Below are 20,178 nucleotides of genomic sequence, written 5' to 3' on the forward strand. Positions count from 1 at the left end.
TAGATTCAGTATCGTAGTTTGTTTTATTTAATGCGACATGGTCAGGCGTGCTCCCTCTTTCTAAGTCTCTTGAGTTATATTAGTATGACTATTTTATAATGTCTCGGCAAAAGAGACTCGTGGGAAAAGAAGATGCTTCTGTCCTTTGTGCTCCAGACGGAAATGCATTGCTCTATGCTTGGCGTGACTGGAGAGTTTGTGCTCCAGACGGAAATGCATTGCTCTATGCTTGGCGTGACTGGAGAGTTCTGGGAGTTGAAGTCTACACATCTTAAAATTGCTGAGGTTGAGAAACACTGCTCTGTCCTATCCTTTTGTCTTTAATGCTTTGTTTCTTCTTACTAGATTATCTCCCGTTATCGCTTGCTGGTTTGTGGCGTTAGTTTCCCATAATTGCAGAACAGTTAGGGTTTCATTGTTTATAACAATGGGCAAAGGCCAGCAGTCTGTATCAAGCAGGAGCCACAGAATATTTGAAATCATGTTTTAAATATGTGACCATGTAAATATGAACCACTAGAGAGTGCAATTTCTAGTATTTCCAGCATTCAGAATAATGGGATTTTTCTCTGAAGTTTTATCCTGTAGTAAGCTTGCTTAATTCAGTAATTTACAGTAAAGACACAATAGTTGCACAGTGACTTTTGGTTGATAATAGTAGACATTGCCCATCTGAATCTCTTAATTCTTAGAGTAACCAGGAATATAGCACATGGTACTTTCTTCTATGAGATTAATTTTTCATAGTTTTTAATATGGAAAGGGTTTTTTTCTTTTTAAGTGGAGGAACATTTTATTTTGTAAATGCCTCCCTTTGTTTTTGTAAACTAAGCTGATATAGATCAGACAAATGTTTTGTCAGTGATACTGATAAATTGCTAATAAAAAGAACTGAACTGATGAAGAATTTGTTAGGATTTCAGAAAAGGAAGAAAATCATTTAAGCCATTTAAATTTCAATGCATATTATGAGTCTTCCACAGGATCAGATTTATCTTTCTCTTTGGGAATAAGTGGCAGTAATTGCAATTTTAATATTAGGGAAAACCCTTGGCCTAGATGGAGTAACAATTGATACCTATAAAAAACATGTTGTTTAGCTTTTCAGTAAAAACAATTATTATATAATGAGCCTTATATATTTTCATACCAGATAAGCTTACTAGCCATAGATCTGGTGCTTTGATAAGTGTGGATATAAATATTTTACAGCAAGCTTTTTCCCTTTTATCCATCCAGCTAAAATTATATTTAACACAGTGGCATCAACATATTGATAGATTCATAAATGAAGTAAAATTAGGCAAAAATCCATTTGCTATTATTTCTTGGAACACTAAGAAACTTTGTTTCTAAAATAAATTTTGCTATACTGAGGGTTCCCCAAAGTTGTTTTCCTTTTTAAAAAACTATGTAGTCATACAACTAAAAATAGCCTATTTCTCCTTTGCTTTTTAATTGGATTTTAGAATTGCTTGCTTGTACCATTAATGAATTTGAAAATAAAGCTGATGCTGTGTACAAATAATGTTTCATGTGTCATTGATAACACCAGGAATTTCTATTCTTAATTCTACTTCTATAATCTGACAAATTAATCTTGTCTGATTATTCAATAGTTGCAGATAATTTAATATCATTTTCACACTCATTAGCTGTAACAATTTAAAATAAAAACTTTTAGAATTCAGTTGTCCTTAGAATTCAGTTGTCAATCTGAATTATTATGTGACTTCATGGAAATTCTGTTCTACAAGATTATAGTGCATGAGATTGAAGGCTTATAAACTCACATAACACTGTTTTTCTTGGTGTTCTTTGAACTTAATTGTGTGCTTGTAGACTTTTCAATACCCAACTAGATAACATAATCAGTACTCACTTGTGATGTTATCTAGTTGGGAATGAAATATCTCCAGGGCAAACAACCAAGCTCAAAATTCAACAAGGATTCCCAATTCAACCCTGAGCTACATATATCTTTTATTGGAATAGGTAACACCTATCTTGAACACCTTTAAAATACTGTTCTCAAGATTTCCAGAACAGAAGGCAATCCCAGAAAAAATGTCCTTAAGGAATTGCAGACAGGTGTTACTTGTATGGTCCCATGTACTTCAAACACCTTTTGTCTATAAATCCAGTGTTATGCAATCTTTTTAGAATTTTTGTTGAATTTTGAATGGTATTGATATACTTCAAGATATACATGGGAAAATGTGTTATAAGAATTATATCCATTATTCATTAAAAACTCATGAGACAATTCTGATTTAAGAATACAGTAATTGATAAACCCTTGAAGGTTATAAATTGGGCTTTTCATATTTTAACTTTGAACCAGTTTAGTTTTATTGAAGCAGGTTTTCCCACAACTTAAAACCGGATTTGTGGATTCAACTTAAAACGATTTTTCAAGTTCTTGTTATTTGGACTTTAGTTGTTGCTTCTAAAAAAATTTTATTTATTAAAATTAGAAAATAGATGAAAGAAGCATTTTTAAATAACGAGCTTGAATATCCTGTTTTGCAAGCAAGTGGCAGATTCTTTTAAATAGCTCCTTTGATCTTAACATGCAATTAGAACAACAGAAAATTTTATGTGTACTGGGCACCTAGGAGAATGCTTAGTAAGGGCAACTTATGGTTGTCGTGCTATTAGAATTTCTAAAGTTGAAATATTAACTAGTATAGTTAATATATTAGTAATTTTTGGTGTAGATTTTTAAGCTGAAAATGATTTTGCCAGTGCAGATTATAATGCACAAATCTTCACCTTCATTATTCGTAATAGATGACTAATACAGAGCTATCCTAATTTGGTCCTTTGCTGCGAATCCCTATTCGAAAGTCTCGCGATAGCTGTGTAATCGGGAACTATTGGGCGGGGGGGGAAGCTTCAGTTTTTAGCTGCCACCAGCCTCCTAGAAGTTACTGCTCGCTAATCCATCTCGACGCATAAGCAGATTCTTTGCGTCATAAGAAGCTCATATGAAAAAGGTCCTCAAACTTGGACCTTTTTATGATTTGTGGATTCCTCAGCCAGGCTCGCTGGCTGAGGAATTCTGGGAGTTGAAGTCCACAAGTCATAAAAGCCCCAAGTTTGAAAACCCCTGCTTTATATGTTCAGAAATGAGCGAAGAAGTGTCATGGATTTATTTAGTCTATAGCATAACACATATGGACTTATCATGGAAGGGTTTTGGTACTAGCATCTTTGTGCATGGGGGGCGGGGGTATGTGTGAGAGAAACAAATATACCATAACTACAGTCTCTGGCTTGACCGGAAGCTTAACTTCGGGAAGCTGAGGGCGGGGTTGGTAAGTGGAGGACAGATAGATAGATACAACCTGGAAACGACTCCCGATTTAAATGAGCCAATGGAATTTGTGGCTGGTCCCCCCCTCCCGAGTTGTGCAGACATTCAGTGCTAGTAAAAAGGGTGGGGGTGGAAGGAGGATCCGTCTTGGCTGACGGAGAGCAAAGGTTTTCTTTGGCAGGGGAAGGTAACGGTAACTCGTTAATAAGGTATAAATTGTTGCCGGAGTACTAGGACAGAAGTACACACAAGTAAAATTGCAAGAGATTCTTTTTTTCTAGAATAAAACTGTTTATTTTTGCTATTATACTAAAATGACATGACCTTACCTCTGCTGATAATTTTTTAAAAAGGTTGTTTTGACAGGTGTGTTATAATAAATTGTACTAAGAATGGCGTTTATGTCCTCCAAATACGATCTTTAACAGTACCTTCCAAGAATACCTTTATTTCTGGAAATTAACCACAGGGAAGGCATTAGGGAATATTTTCTTCTTTAAATGAAAGGAAGACTTTGCACTGGTGAGGTGATATGATCATCCTTAACCTTGTTTTTGGGATGTATTGAACCACTGTTCCCACATCCTCAGCCAATAGTTCAACACACTTGTAAAACATCTGTAAAAATTGGAGAAAGTTAATCATATAAACTAGTAAAGAAACTTGCTGATCTCCATTTTCCAAGTTTGTCATGCAAATTATCAAAATACTTACCTACATTTATTGAGAGCACAATAGGGCTGGGGAGTATTTTCAAGCATCAACATAATGTAGTCTATTTCCAACTTGAGAACAATGCTGCTACACTGCTTTTACAACATCCTCCTCACAGGGCTATACAGTGAGAAACCAGTTTTAATAATGGGGATGGGAGATCTGGGTCTATGGGCTATGAACCCCTCCCACTAATGTTTTAAAAAGGCATTGGGGAAACCATGTTTGTATGGCTGGCAAGAAAAGACTGGCATTACTGGAATATCTGATCTGAAAGACACTTTACATTTACCTCTCCACAGTGCAAGGCATCGTTGACATACAGTGCACATTACTATGCGTTCCTTTTCCTGCTTCAATAGAGTAAACTTTAAAAACCATTACTCATAGGTCTCTATCATCAGCAAATACAAAAGGGAGAAGACTGGAATGTTAAAAGAATAATGGGTAACTCACTTATAAGCTAGCCCAATAGTATGAAGCTACTTTTATAGACAGGTTTTATTTAAAGACCTAATTATTTCTGGTATTGCCATTCTAAAAAATTTTCTCTATAAATAGCAACTATTACCTCTTGTTTCTGATAAACGGACAGAAGAAATATTGAAACTTGAAATACATTCTAATTTTATTTACCTATAGGCCAGCAACCTTCCCTTATCCATTCTTCTGTTCTGCTCTATATAGGTCTGAGAACTGTGTAAACAGCTGCCTTAAAATTATCAGAAGTCACACTGAGGGAATCTGTTTCTTTTATCTGCAGACATGCTGGATGTGGGGAGGAGAGTCTATGTATCCTTTTTATTATTTTTAAATACATACAGTACTTCTGTAAGCCTTATTTTTCCACACACTGGTACCTCTGTTAATTTTGGCTCCTATTCTATTACTGAAATCAAAAGCCTCTGGGAAGTTCAAACACTGTTGGCATCAAAATGCGTTAATGCAATTAGGTGCCTTACATGCCAGTATTGCTTTTATGGAAATGTGGTTTTATTCCATAAAGATAACCACAATGTACAAGTATTCCTTGACTTACAACAGTTCATTTAGTAGTGACTGTTCAAAATTACAATGGCATTAAAAAGTGAGTTATGATCGTATTTCACATGACTGTTGCCACATCCCAAAGGTCAGTGATCAAAATTTAGACCCTTGGTAACTGACTCGTATTTATGATGATTGCAGCATTCCAGGGTCACATAATCCCCTTTTGTGACTTTCTGACAAGAAACTATGGCAAGAAATGTCTTAAAATAGGGCAAAATTAACTTAACAAATAACTTGCTTAGCAACATAAATTTTGGGCTCAGTTGTCATAAATCGAGGACTACTGTCTATGTGCTGCACATTCTAACATTTTAAAGCAGCCACTATTAAACCCATGGATTGGAACAGAACTGCATCTTGTTATGAATCAAACAACAGCTAAAACTTTAGGTTATACAAATCCAGTCAGATACTAGTTAATAGCCAAGACTTTTCTCTTATCTCACTTATTTCAGTTATAGACTATCTGAATTTTTTTGCAATCCAAGGACTACATAGGCTAGCCAAGATCTTAAAAAATATTTTATCCTTATTCCCACGGCTCATTTTTCCCAAATTTCATGCAAGCTCCTTCTGTTCCCTCCTCCCACCAAATTTTTATGCACCACCACGTTTGAAACTGCTGTATTTTTAAGCAGCTCAAACATTTAGAATGGAGTCTAGAACACGCAATCCCACTTTAGTCCTCTCCTTCCCACCCACACAGCAGTAACTAAGACTGCAGTTCACTTTGAAGGCTGCTTCTTCTTGTGCAGGCAAACATATGTCCTTTCCTGACTGAATAATATTCACTGCTTCCATGTGTAAATGTTAAGATTAGCATATTGTGTCTATTCAGTTCTGATGTGTGTGCGAAGGGGAAGAGGGCAGACTGCTAAGATAGCTGTATTTATTTTATTATTTTCCCTAACAGTAATTGTAATTTAGAAATGAAGTTCCCCCCCTAATATTGTCTCTTGCACTTGCAATCCAGATCTTAGGTTATTGTTAAACAGTTATAGAGTTGAAAGGAGACAAATGAGTAAGCTACCAATAAACCCTCTCTTGTGTGAGATCTGTGTTTCGAAAAATGTAATCCTCCTTACCAGTTTCAGAGGGACTCCAAAACTTAGAAGGAAAATAAATCTTCTTGGGAGAGGAAATCACCACTGTGCAATGTTGCTGTGATAAATTCAGAAGATTTATACATTAATACCATTCTAAAGAACAAATAGGAAGGTTCACCAACAGTAGCCACCGAGTTCTCCGTTTTGCCAAGTTTGTCCAACTATTTTTTCTTCAGATAATTAAAAAAAAACCCCCTCAAAAGCTTGTCTGGCAGTTTGAGCTTATTAGAGAAAGTAGACGATATTTAACATAGTTAAAGATACATGTATATCAGAGGGAATACCTTGCTATTAGCCCCTGGATGCAAGGTTTTTCTTCGGCTATAAAATTACAGAAAGTAGCATTGTGCATTGATTGGAAGTAAAAGGTTTCTGGTTCTGGGTTTTTGATTGTGTGGGGTAATAGAGCGATTAATACTTCATTGACTTTTTAAAGACTTTCTTCAGGTTTGACTAAAATCCCACTATCTTTGTAGAGAGCTATAATTGTCAGATCAGATCAACGTGATACTTTAAAGTCATATTAGGCACAGTTTTCTTGGGAAAATTTAGTGATTGGCTGGGCAGTATGGTTACAAATGCAGGATTATCTTGCATTACTCAGATCATATCTATCATTTGGTATTAGTGGAACATGGAAAGAGAGAAAATGCGTTGAGAGAATGGTCAGCCAGCTCTTGCAGTGTCATCAGCAGTTGGAAAAGGTTTATACATGATTTATAGAACATTAATAGTTCTCAAATGAATAGGATGCAAAATTAATCAGACATGAACATTTTCTGCAATTTTTAGCGAAGACTTCATGTACGTAATTTGATTATTTCTGAAGCACTTTGACAAGTATTAATCTTGCATTAGACACATCGGTGGTTCTAATGATGTTCTTTCAGAAAAAAATCCTATGAACATAAAAATGATCCAATGTAATGCTGTGGAAGAAGGCAAAATATGGAAATTTCTCAAATAATTAAAAGGAAATCATCCCAAGGCAATTAAACTGAAAAAATTAATTGGAGTTATAATGGAAAAAATAGTCTTTATACAAATAGGGCTCAGCCCCAGAACCATTTTTTCATTAATAAGGCTCACCCCGGAGCAAGCAAATAAAAACCAATGTTTCTGAGCATATAGTAAGTGCTCCACTCACACTGTGTAAGAGTTATGTTCTTTTTTGAAAATCTCAACTAAAGTTGAAATGATTAAAGACCTATTTTTAAGTCAGAATAACCAGATCTTGGCAAAGAAAAAAGTGCCCTTCAGAAAAGACAATACAGTCAGGTTCAGAAATATTGGGACATCAACACAATTCTAACATCTTTGGCTCTATACACCACCACAATGGATTTGGAATGAAACAAACACAATGTGCTTTAACTGCAGACTGTCAGCTTTAATTTGACGGTATTTACATCCAACTCAGGTGAACGGTGTAGGAATTACAACAGTTTGCATATGTGCCTCCCACTTGGTAAGGGACCAATAGTAATGGGACAGAATAATAATCATAAATCAAACTTTCCCTTTTTAATACTTGGTTGCAAATCCTTTGCAGTCAATCACAGCCTGAAGTCTGGAACGCATAGACATCACCAGACACTGGGTTTCATCCCTGGTGATGCTCTGCCAGGCCTCTACTGCAACTCTTCAGTTCCTGCTTGTTCTTGGGGCATTTTCCCTTCAGTTTTGTCTTCAGCAAGTGAAATGCATGCTCAATGGGATTCAGGTCAGGTGATTGACTTGGCCATTGTATAACATTTCACTTCTGTCCCTTCATAAACTCTTTGGTTGCTTTTGCAGTATGCTTTGAGTCATTGTGCATCTGCACTGTGAAGCACCGTCCAATGAGTTCTGCAGCATTTGGCTGAATGTGAGCAGATAATATTGCCTGAAACATGTCAGACTTCATCCTGCTGCTTTTGTCAATCAATAAATACAAGAGAACCAGTTCCATTGGCAGCCATACATGCCCACGCCATGACACTACCACCACCATGCTTCACTGATGAGGTGGTATGCTTAGGATCATGAGCAGTTCCTTTCCTTCTCCATACTCTTCTCTTCCCATCACTCTGGTACAAGTTGATCTTGGTCTCATCTGTCCATAGGATGTTGTTCCAGAACTGTGAAGGCTTTTTTAGATGTCGTTTGGCAAACTCTAATCTGGCCTTCCTGTTTTTGAGGCTCACCAATGGTTTACATCTTGTGGTGAACCCTCTGTATTCACTCTGGTGAAGTCTTCTCTTGATTGTTGACTTTGACACACATACACCTACCGCCTGGAGAGTGTTCTTGATCTGGCCAACTGTTGTGAAGGGGGTTTTCTTCACCAGGGAAAGAATTCTTCGGTCATCTACCACAGTTGTTTTCCGTGGTCTCCTGGGTCTTTTGGTGTTGCTGAGCTCACTGGTGCGTTCCTTCTTTTTGAGAATGTTCCAAACAGTTGTTTTGGCCACACCTAATATTCTTGCTATCTCTCTGATGGGTTTGTTTTGTTTCTTCAGCCTAATGATGGCTTGCTTCACTGATAGTGACAGCTCTTTGGGTCTCATCTTGAGAGTTGACAGCAACAGATTCCAAATGCAAATAGCACACTTGAAATGAACTCTGGGCCTTTTATCTGCACATTGTAATTGGGGTAATGAGGGAATATCACACACCTGGCGATGGAACAGCTGAGAAGCCAATTGTCCCATTACTATTGGTCCCTTACCAAGTGGGAGGCACATATGCAAACTGTTGTAATTCCTACACTGTTCACCTGAGTTGGATGTAAATACCCTCAAATTAAAGCTGACAGTCTGCAGTTAAAGCACATTGTGTTTGTTTCATTCCAAATCCATTGTGGTGGTGTATAGAGCCAGAGATGTTAGAATTGTGTTGATGTCCCAATATTTCTGGACCTGACTGTATCTCCAAGCAGAATGAGAAAAATGACAATCAGAAATAGAAAAAATAAGAAGAAGAAAACCAGGAAATGCAGACAAATAGATCCAAGTAACTAAAGCAGTAGGGGAAGATGTGCTCTAGGTAACCAACTTAGACCTCTAATGATGGATCTGTCCTTAGAAGTTTGCAAGGCTGGGGATGTGGGTTTGAAAGGAAAAGGATGGGAGAAAACCCTACCCACTTTCAGTTCTGACCCAGCTGTCACTAACATGTAGCCTCCCAGTTTATTTCTAAAGAATGTTGCCTTCAAAAGAAAAAAGAATTTCCACCTATTTTAAGATCTTCAAGTTTTGGTATAAAGGTGAGTCTGAAATAAAGTATTTCCCTAAATTATTTCAGTCTTTGCTGCTTTCTGCTATTACAAAAGGATCTGAGCCTGATTGATAAAAGCCCTACTGTCCTCAAACACAAAAGCAAAAAGCTAAAGAGATTCTTAGGTTCCACCTTCTTATCTGCAGCTACAATATGCCCATCCCCATTTATTATCTTCCAATTTGATTGACCAAAACTTCAGTGTGGGGCTGGCTAGTAGTTCCCCATCCCCTTCTTCAGATGAAATCATAATGTGCCACAATGGGCTCCAAAATCTCCACAAACGCCTTATTTGGAACTGCTCATCATACATATTGTTACTTTTGTAAGACCAAATAAAGACCTGGTCCTGCTGCTCTTTAGGATCCTCACAACTGTGTTGCTGGTTGGCTCAGTTCCCTAAGCCTGTTCTGATGGCTTAGCAAGTTGGCCCTTGTGTTTACAAGCAGAGATGTGCCAGTTGTTTTTTCCTTCAGCAATCCCCCTTCTTGATCCCTCTGCCAAGCATTCACTGCAGGAAAAAAGGGGATTATACAGAAAGGAAGATCTGAGGAGCTATGAACAGATGGTACGCCTGTATGCCTCTATGGATATCAAGATTTCATTCACAGCTGCCTGGTTGGGCGGAGGGAGGGAGACATTGGGGCCAGAAGGCACTTGGAAGAGACAGAGGAATTGCAGGCACAAGGAGAAAAAAAGGGGGGGCCACAGATATACTCCAATAAGGAGTTCATTTGGCAGCGAGGTCAGACACATCTATCCACACACACATGGCTCAGACTCCCATCCACCACTGACGTACACGCATGCACACACATATGTATATTACCCACACTAATGCCCAAATTTCCCCAAACCCACCCCCCTTGTCTGGGCCCTGTACTGTAATCCAAGGTTTTGGATCATAAAAGGATGATAGGCACAGATGGACATCAACCTACAGCCCTGGGCATCCATCCCTACAAGTTTCCGGCTTGGAAAATCCACAGGACTTAATTTTTAAAAAAGAACTGTACAAAGCCCTGAAGGCAAGAGGGTTGTAGAATCGAGTCATGCCTTTCCACTGCACCTCTGTTATCAAACTGTCAGGGCAAGGGGACAGCATTAGTTCTGGTTATACCAAACTGGATGGAAAATAAGGGATTTTAGAAGTGGAACCACATAGGACAAGCAGTATCCTCTCCACAGATTGAGAAGAGTTACAGAACAATGAAACTTCCTTCGCTGTCATTACATCTTTGTAATTCCTGTGCCCCAGATTGCTTGGTTCACAGTGGTTAGTGGAAACAGAAAGAGGCCAAATTTTCTTAGGTAGTTTGCTGTGGCACTTCTTAACTTGCCTTGAGCAAGACAGCATCTTTAGTGGCTGGGAAAAAAAAAACATTAATGCAGCTTGGCTGCATTGCTTCTTGCTCTGTTCGTTCATCTCTTCTGTCAAAAAATAAGGGCTTCAGTTCAGCTGAGCATCTGATGAGATGGAGAGAAAAAGAAGCCAGACCAGACTGAAAGGCAAATACTGATCTCCATGGTTCTGGTGCCTCATCCTCCCCCAAAGAAAGTATGCAATGAGGGTGAACTGTCTTTCTCCTGCTGACTACTTCACATTGAAGACCATGAGAGGTCGTTCCTCACGTTTCTGCCATGGACTCTTTTTGTCTCCCTGGTCATCAGTTCCTTCAGAAGGTTCATTGCTGTCATCCTCTGGGCTGGTCATTGAGTCACGGCGCAGTTCACTATTGCTGTTGCTGCTGCGAGAGCTGTTGCCACGGCTGCGCCCATGTCGTGGAATTGTAGCAGCACGGTGGTCAGTGTTTTCATCCAGCAGAGGGGTGAGTGAGTTGTCCTCAGGAGAACAAACAGCAGTGCGACTCTCGCTGCTGCTTTGTTCTGTGTCAGCATCAGCAAAGACCAATTTAGAGTACGTTGGACCCATGCGCTCCTCCTTCAGGCGTTTGGTGGGCTTGGCTTCATTGACATCCACACCTGAGTCCAGACTGGCATCATTGCTGCGATTCCTCTCAGGGCCCTGGAGATCAATGTAAGAATGACGGACTTGAGAGGAACGTCCATCCAGAGATACAAACCAGGCTCGTGGATGTGGCTTTACACCCAGTTCCAGCAACTTCTTCTCAGTTAGTGCCTGTAACTCCCCATTCAGCTGGGCCATAGTGGACTCATTCAGCAACACAGGTATGGTAACTGAACCACTAACAGATTGTGTGTGGGGGCCCCAACCCTTCCCCTCTGGGTCTTCCACTTGATGTTGCTGTAGTTGGAACTGTGGATGTTGCAGCTGCTGTTGCCTCTGTTGTTCCTGGGGACCAAATTGATGAGGGAGTCCCATGGCAGTTGGGTCCATATCTGGTTGATTTTCAGAGCCCATGGTAGTTTGCTCTGTTGGACCCAGGCGCATATAGTGGGCAGGAATTACGAGAGTTGGCATGACATTTCGGTACATTGTATCCTTCATATGGTCAATAGAACCACAGAAGATTAGCTGTCCAGGTTGACTCAGAGAGGTGGGACGGGCCAGGTGGTCTACAGACTGCGACATCATGAAATCAGGAGGTTTGGCATCCGCTTTATGGGCCATATAATGGTCAAAAGGAGCTGGGAGGGGTGGTGGTGATGGGGGCTCCTGCAAATAAGGCTTGCTATCATTCCGTGCTTGTTTGCGCAGTGTCTCATTGCTCTTGTCTTCTACACGCTGATGTGAATAGTTGCGCTTGTAATCGTCCAAGAGAGGGGGTTCTAACGTGCCAGGGGTATCCATGGACCGGGCTGCCTTCAGTGAATAGCCCTCCATCATTCGGGGATAGTCATCCTTGGGACCACCTCGCTGGTTCAGTGTATCTACTGTGGAGGCCTTGCTGGCATGACGAATCTTCTGGTTTGGCACTTGCTTGAAGAATTCTTCACGGGAGCTCTCAAACTCCCTGGAAGAGGAGAAGGCTGATTTGAAGATGGGTGTATGCACATCTATGTCTCCATTGGATGAAGCTGTCTCCATATGGCTAGTGCAAATAAGATTAATTTGTGACATTGATGTAGCTTGATCTTTCTTGGATGCATCCAGAGCCCCAGAAAGCTGTAGCTTTCTATGTTGTTGGCGTGGCTTAAGACATAGTCTCCTAGAGAGGAAGAAGTAAAGAAAGAAAATGGTTATAAAGATCTGTAATAATGGAAAGATATCATAGTTCATGTTCTTACATACTCCATTCTCTGCACAGAAAAGTTCTATGATGCCTGAAAATTCCCATCTTATTAACCTCAACTGGAATATCTCTGCACAAAAGTTGTCCAGAGGTATTCCTCTGGAAAGGTCTCACTTAATAAGATGGATGTAATGTATGTAAGACAGATCTTCAGAAACAGAATGAAAAGATGCTGCCTAGAGAACAGTCAGAGAAGAGAAGGCAGGCATAGCCCACAGCTGCATAATAGGTGGAGAAAGAAGTTCAGAAGGGATTCTCCCCTGACCTCTTAGGCTATAAAGGAGACGGTGGGAGATTTGTACTTTTAGACTTGCAAAAATATGTTACAGATAGTCCTTGACATCTGTAACAAGTCATTCAACAACCATTCATTCAGCAACCTTTCAAAGTCACAATGGTGCTGCAAAAAATAGACTTACAATTGTTCCTCAGGGTTTTTTTTAGAATTTTTTTTATTAAATGTACATTTAAAAACAAAAGTGGACATGATTCAACTTCCCTGGCTACAACACTGCTATTACTGTAGTATTACCTTATGTTACAGAAAAACAGAAACTTAAAATACATTCTATGACAGGACAAAGTATAACAAAATGTACATAAAACATCTGTAAATTTTCTGGTAAGCCATTTTTCATTCATCTACGTTGTATTTACATATCTTTCAGTTGTGTCCTGATATCGGTGCTAATAAGGGACGCGGTGGCTCAGTGGGTTAGGACGCTGAGCTTGTCGATCAGATGGTCGGCAGTTTGGCGGGTCGAATCCCGAGTGCTGCGTAGCAGAGTGAGCGCCTGTTACTTGTCCCAGCTTCTGCCAATCTAGCAGTTCGAAAGCACGTAAAAATGCAAGTAGAAAAATAGGGACCACTACAGTGAGAAGGTAACAGCGTTCCGTGCACCTTTGGGGTCTAGTCATGCCGGCCACATGACCACGAAGACGTCCTCGGACAAGCGCTAGCTCTTCGGCTTTGAAACGGAGATGAGCACCGTTTCAAAGCCGAAGAGTCAGAAACGCCTAGCACGCATGTGCGGGGGAGCCTTTACCTTTAAGAAGTCCTTACGTTATCAACTAATCAATCAATAGTAATCTCAGTGATCCTCCTTATCTCTAACCAATCGTACAAATTTTTCCAAATTTCATAATACTCTTGTTTCAGTTTTATTTTTAATCTCGAGAATTAATCTGTCCATTTCGGCGCAGGATAAAATTTTATTTATTATTTCTTCTTCAGTGGGAGTTTCCTTTCTTTTCCATTTTTGGGAATAGGCCAATCTTGCTGCGGTTAAAATATGCAATAGTAAGTAGAAAGATGCTTTGCTGAGTTTATCATTAATAATCCCTAATAAGAAGATTTCTGGTTTTAAATCAATTTTTTTTGTAATAATATTTCTTCCAACCAATTTTTTATCCGATGCCAAAAATTTTGCGCTTTTGGACATTCCCACCACATGTGATAGTAAGTCCCTGGAAGGCTTCTGCATTTCCAGCATGTCAGTGAGATTTTTTTGTCTATTTTTGCTAGCCTTGTAGGGGGAAGGTGCCATCTATAAAAGATCTTGTACAAATTTTCTTTATAGGAGGTGGCTAGCGTTATCCCTTAGTGATTGCCAGCTATCTAGGTCAATACTGTAACTGAAATTTTTGCTCCAGATTAACGTTGTTTCTTTTACCTGTTCTTCTAACAAATCTTGTTCTAATAAATATTGATATATCTTTTTTATCGTTTGATCTTCTGTTCCTAGAAGGATTTTATCTAATTGTGTATGCTCTAATTTCATCCCTGGTTCTTTTTTTATCTTTTCTGTATTGTGACTGTATTTGTAAGTATCCCCACCATTCCAACTCTATACCGTCTTCTAATAGTCTTTTCCTTGTTTTCAAGTCTCCATTCTCGTCTAAGATGTCTTTATATGTGGTTACTCTTCCTAAATTTATAAATTTACGTCTTCAGTAAAGAGATGGGCCTATAGTTTTTAATGCAGGTCAAATCAGAGTTTTCTTTAGGTATTAGTGAGATGATTGCTTTTTTCCATGAGTTTGGGGGTTTTGCTGTATTTAGTACATCATTAAATATGTCCAATAGGGTTGGGGCCAAAAGTTCTTCGAGTTTCTTATATATTTCGGACGGTAATCCGTTGGGGCCAGGTGTTTTATTACTTTTTTGCTTTTTAATTGCTTCTATAATTTCCTGGACTATGTCCTTATTTAATATATTGTGAAATTCTTCCGGAAACTTTGGTAAGTCTGCTTTCGTAAGATATTGTGATATTCTTTCCTCAGTAATCTTTTCATCCTCTTTATAAAGATTTTTATAGAATTCATTTGTCACCCATTTTTTCCTTCATTTTGATGTACCATCTCCCCTGCTTGATTACATAATTTACTAATCCATCTTTTATCTTTTTGTTTTTTCAATCTATATAGGCCAACCATCTCCCAGGTTTATTTGCCTGTTCAAAAATTTTCTGTCTAATACTTTTTATTTTTTATTTCTTCCTTTTCTATAATGTTCAATTTATGCTTATTTAAAGTTAGCTGTTGTTTTAGGTCTCTACATTGTGGGGTTTTTTGTAGTTCTAATTCTAATTTTTTTTTGTGCTTCCTCTAAACTTTTTCAATATTGCCTTTTCTTTTTATATTCATTGGCCATGTACGCAATTGCAGTTCCTCTCATAACAGCCTTGGCCATGTCCCATAAATTTTGAGTGCTAGTTCCTCTTTCTTATTTGTCTGGAAAAAGTCCGCATTTGTTCCTCTATCTTACGCTTAAATTCTATTTGGTTTAGGATTGCCTTTTTTAGAGTCCACCTCCTTAATGTTGTCTTCTGTTCTTTCCATTTAATTATAATGGAATTATGGTCTGCCCAAGTATTAATGTCTATTACTAAGTCTTCTATATCTGAATTCTTTCGTTGTCCAGACCATATCAATTCTGGACCACGATTGATGCCGCCCTGAATAGTATGTAAATTGCTTTTCATTCAGATTTCTCTCCCTCCAACTATCTTCAATATTTAATTCTTCCACCATTTTAAAAAAAGTACCGGGTAATATTTTCCTGATTCATGTCCTTACTTCCTCACTCTTATAATCTAATTCTCTGTCTATAATTGCATTAAAATTGCCAATTAAACAAATGTTCTCATATTCAATATCAGCAATAACCTTATGCAGTGTCTTATAAAATTGTCTTTGTTTTTCATTTGGGGCATAAATTCCTATCATGGCAACCTTTTTTTATTCAGGGAAATTACAATAATCAGTATTCTACCTTCCTCATCTCGATAGATTTGTTTTGCTGGGATTCTTTCTTTAACATATATCACAATTCCTCCTTTCTTCTGCTGTGAAAGCGATACAAATTTGATTCCTAACTTAGAGTAGTTTATTAGATCTTGATTCTTTATATGTGTTTCTTCTAGAATTGCTATGTCTAAGTTTTTCTTACTGAGCTTATTCAAAATTATATTTCTCTTAGCCAGGGAGTCTAGTCCATTTATATTTAATGATAATGCTGTTAATATTTCCACATTAGTGCCTCTGTTTTGATCTTGTCGCTCTTTTCGGTCTATCTTCCTTGAGTTCTTTATGTCTGCTTTCATCATCATTGTCATACTTCATTCTTATTTTTTCTCTTCTCTCTGTTTCCCGTGTTTTGCCTTGTGATTCTTGTATCTTTCTATTATATATCTCTGTATTGTTCTTTTCTCTTAACTCTCTTTCTTCTAGTTCATCTTCATTGTGTAGGTGCTGCTGGAAAAACTTCTGCTTTGTTAATCGAATCTAGCCTATACTTTTCTATTGCCAGGTCACCAGAATCCCTTCCAGCATCAGCCACCAAAAATTGATGTTTTGTCTTATTAGTTTCGATGTAATATGTTGATAGGGCCTTCTCAGGTCTCTTATCCTCCTGGGGACTTGTTTAAGGAGTTAGTTGTTTACCTCTATATTCTATTGGGTCGTCCCTTGTTCTGTGCAGAATCTCATCCCTAACTGACTTCTTCACAAATCTAATAGGTACTTCCTTGGGTAGGTTATTTCTTCTCACGTAGTTTGTGTCGATTCTATATATTTCATCAATCTCATTTGCCATCTCTTCTTTCCCTGTCCTTAGGGCCTTTGCTAACAAGTCCGTCATCATTTCTGGGAGGTCCTCCCCCTTCTCTTCTTTCACGTTTTGGAAATGTAGATAATGGTCTGCTTTCTCAGTTTCAAGTTTTCTAATTCTTTGTTTGCTTGTGAGAGTTTTTCATTCATTTCATCTACTCTTCTTTCCTCCTTATTCATTCTGTCCTCCATTTCTAACAATTTCTGTTCATTTTTCAATATTTGTTGTTGGAAACATTCAAATTTTCCGTCCATTGCTCCCATCTTCTCTTGAAGTTCTCCAGTATCATTCCTTATTTCATTTATCTCTTTTTTTTAGATCCTCATGATTTTTCAGCATAACCTCTTGCATGGATTATAGCATTGCTTGTAGGTCTTTAAGTGAGCCTGCTCTCTCCCGTGGCATCATTTCTTCTATGGATCTTTGCCTTGCTGGGCTTAATTCCGCCAATGAGGCTTGGGCTATCTGCCTTCTTCCAGTCCCAACTCGTTAGATTTGGGGTGCTTGTCATCTTTCTAAATGACGTCAACCAACCCTCCCACTTATACACGATGTTTGTCTTTCCCTCCGCCACACCTGCAGAATTTATTATTCTTCCAAGGTTATAATCACTAGTACCTTATATCTTAACAATGATATATTTTGTTGCTAACACAATATGAAACCTATTACACTAACACTTCTAATACACAATAATCAATATTAATCAATTTCAAGTGTTTATATTCCACTACAATCCTAATTTATCTATATAGTAACATGTAACCATAATATAACCATTAAATTACCTCAATATTGTAACCAGTATTCAGTTCACTAGCAATAAAGACCAGGTTTTACAGTCAATCCCTTGACAGTGATATATATTATTGTATTCAACAAGAAGACAAGTAAATAAATTTTCTCACCCTCCTTGGGCATTCAACCTTTTGTTCCTAGTTAGCCTCCTCCAATTCAATCATACAATAAGTTATGTTCAGTTAATTCTTATTGGTCCAAACTCTCAAGACAATTACAATTTATCCCTTTTGTTTTAGAAACTTTTTGAAACAAATAATTCACTTCTTAAGTTATGAGTATCACTCTTCCCTCATTTAATGCTAATTGGTCGTTAGTTTTTATTCAAGATGTCTGCTCTTCTCTCTGCTCAGTCCAAACTGTCACTCTTCAAGTTTTTTTTTTGTTAAACTTCTTCTTGGCTTTGCTGCAGGAGCCAGAAAGAGAAACCGCCCTTGGTCACCAGTCCTTGCAGCCTGTGGGTCTGTTGCTTTAAGGTCAGATCTCTTTTTCCCCATGTCTCCTTTTCACTGCTATCTGACAGGGGAGGTGATTTCCCCTTTTGCTCTGGGGCTTCTCCTCTTCTCTTCTTTGAAATTCTCCGGAATGATTTCACAATCTGGAACACTTACAAGAGTTCACTGAGTGCTCACTCCGCCAGGTTAGTTGAAACCCTGTCCTACTAATTCACCGCTGTTTCTGACAGCTGTCATTTCTTCACGGCTGCCATAATGGGCCATCTCCTTCACCCGGCTTTCTCCTAGGCTTTCCTGCTTTCTGCGGCTCAGACCGCCGTCCTGAACCGCTCAGCTGGGCGCCTCCGCTTCTGCTCTCCCTCCGAGAGATCAGAGGCTTTTAAAAAACCCACCGGGAACAGAAAAATGGCTGTGAAATCGGCACGCTCATTTGGAGCGGCGTCTCAACACAGCCATTCCATTTGACAGCTGACTCTGCCTCCTAATTGTTCCTCAAAGTTATGGCCATTGCAGTGCCTGTTTGGTCATGTGATCAAAATTCAGGCTCTTGGCAATATGCCCGCACTTATGACTGCAGGGATGCTTCAGTTCCTCTCTTCCATCTCCCCCTATCTCTGCCCTTTTGGTTCCCCTACACTCCATGGCCTTCCTGCTCATGCCAAGCTTTCCAGAGATCATGTGCAGTGTTGATCAAGTTACATACAGCCTTCTTGCAAGGTTTTGAAGCTTTCCAAAACCTCAAGGCCACATGAAATTTGGACAAGCCTCTATGCTACTTGGAGAACAGAGCAAGTGGCCTTGGGAAGAAGGCCTGGCAATGACAGCAGCTGCCTTGCAAAGGGCCAGGCTGGGAAAACTTGTCAGTAGCAGAATGAAGATGGCAAAGGTGGTGGAGTGCAGGGCAGCAAAGGTGGCTAGCCTGGGGCAGCTGCTTTGTGCTAACACCATTGGGGCTTCCCAAGCACTTGGCACTTTTTGAAGTGTAGCAGCTCTTCACTGCACTGTTGGGGCTTATCTGGGACTCCCCCCACTTCCTGAGTAATGACTTGCATGCCTGGAGTTACAACTGCAATTGGAACTGCCAAGATTGGTGTCACTAAGGAATGCAGTCACATGATGTTTCACTTTATGACTGCATTATTTACCAACAGAAATTTTGGTCCCAATTGTGGTTATAAGTCAAGGATTATCTGTGATGTAGCCTTACAATGAAGTAGAATTAGTTCCTCTGTTTATGTTTCTTGTCTGGTTTATCTGGGAAGGCTGACCACTCTGCAAGTCTGCTACTCCCTTCCAAGGAGAGGAATTTCAGAAATGGCCTCCAGTCTTCAAGGAAATCTGCTGTTTGTTGAGCATTGGCTGCTACGTTGTAATACCAGCAGCAGTGGATGCACAGATGACCAATTTGCAGAAAGTTGTGATATAACTAACGGCTGGGGCAGACTTCGTTTCAACCTTTTGCAGCATAACAGATGACAGCTCAACAAATGCTCCTGAATTCTTATGGGAGCTGGCCAGAGAAATTAGAGAGGGTCAGGTCTGAGCTTCTTTCTCTACCCATTATGAATCTATGGTCTATGCTTTATTGACAATTCCGTAGGCAGCATCTCTTCATCCTATTTCTCAAGGTCTTTTTCACATAGCGTCACAACAGGAAAGAACATTTCCACTCAATGAATTGTTTCCTCCAGAATAAGCAATACCCAAAATAGAAGACAGGCAGACATGCATAAATAAAAGCATTAATAAAATATAGTAAAACATCTTTTAAAAATAAGCTGCTGGCAATTCTGGGATCCCAGCAAACTATGATTCTCCTCCCAAGTAAAATATATTTAAGTGAAGACTTATTTTTGCCCCTAAAATAAATTTATTGGAATGCACTTGAATGCATTGAACCAAAATAATAATAATGATAATTGCCCAGGAAAAGTTATCACTGTTTCTCATTTGGAACTAATGACAATGAAGTAGCTCTAGGGAACTTTTTCTAAGGGTTGAACAAGTGTAGAATATACCTGAGATCTCTCTCATGCATCCAAACCAAGTATCTACTTAGGGGCAGAGAGAAAGCAAAGAAAGGGTGACATAGTTATCAGCACTAAATGTATAATTCACTGCCAAAATGTTTTCATTTGTGGAAACAAAGATT

At 38.9% G+C, this 20,178-nt stretch overlaps 1 protein-coding gene across 1 annotated transcript in view; it reads right to left on the reverse strand.

Moving 5' to 3' along the window:
- Positions 1–10,379: 10,379 nt before the first annotated feature.
- Positions 10,380–20,178, reverse strand: part of FAM171A2 (family with sequence similarity 171 member A2) — a 51,920-nt gene continuing 42,121 nt past the window's right edge. The window contains exon 8 of the mRNA XM_081344314.1: positions 10,380–12,578. Coding sequence (XP_081200440.1) covers positions 11,042–12,578 — 1,537 coding nt within the window. The 3' untranslated portion in view covers positions 10,380–11,041. The remainder of the gene's footprint in view (positions 12,579–20,178) is intronic.

This window comes from Vipera berus, assembly GCF_964194415.1.
Source record: "Vipera berus genome assembly, chromosome: Z".
Classification (NCBI taxonomy): domain Eukaryota; kingdom Metazoa; phylum Chordata; class Lepidosauria; order Squamata; family Viperidae; genus Vipera; species Vipera berus.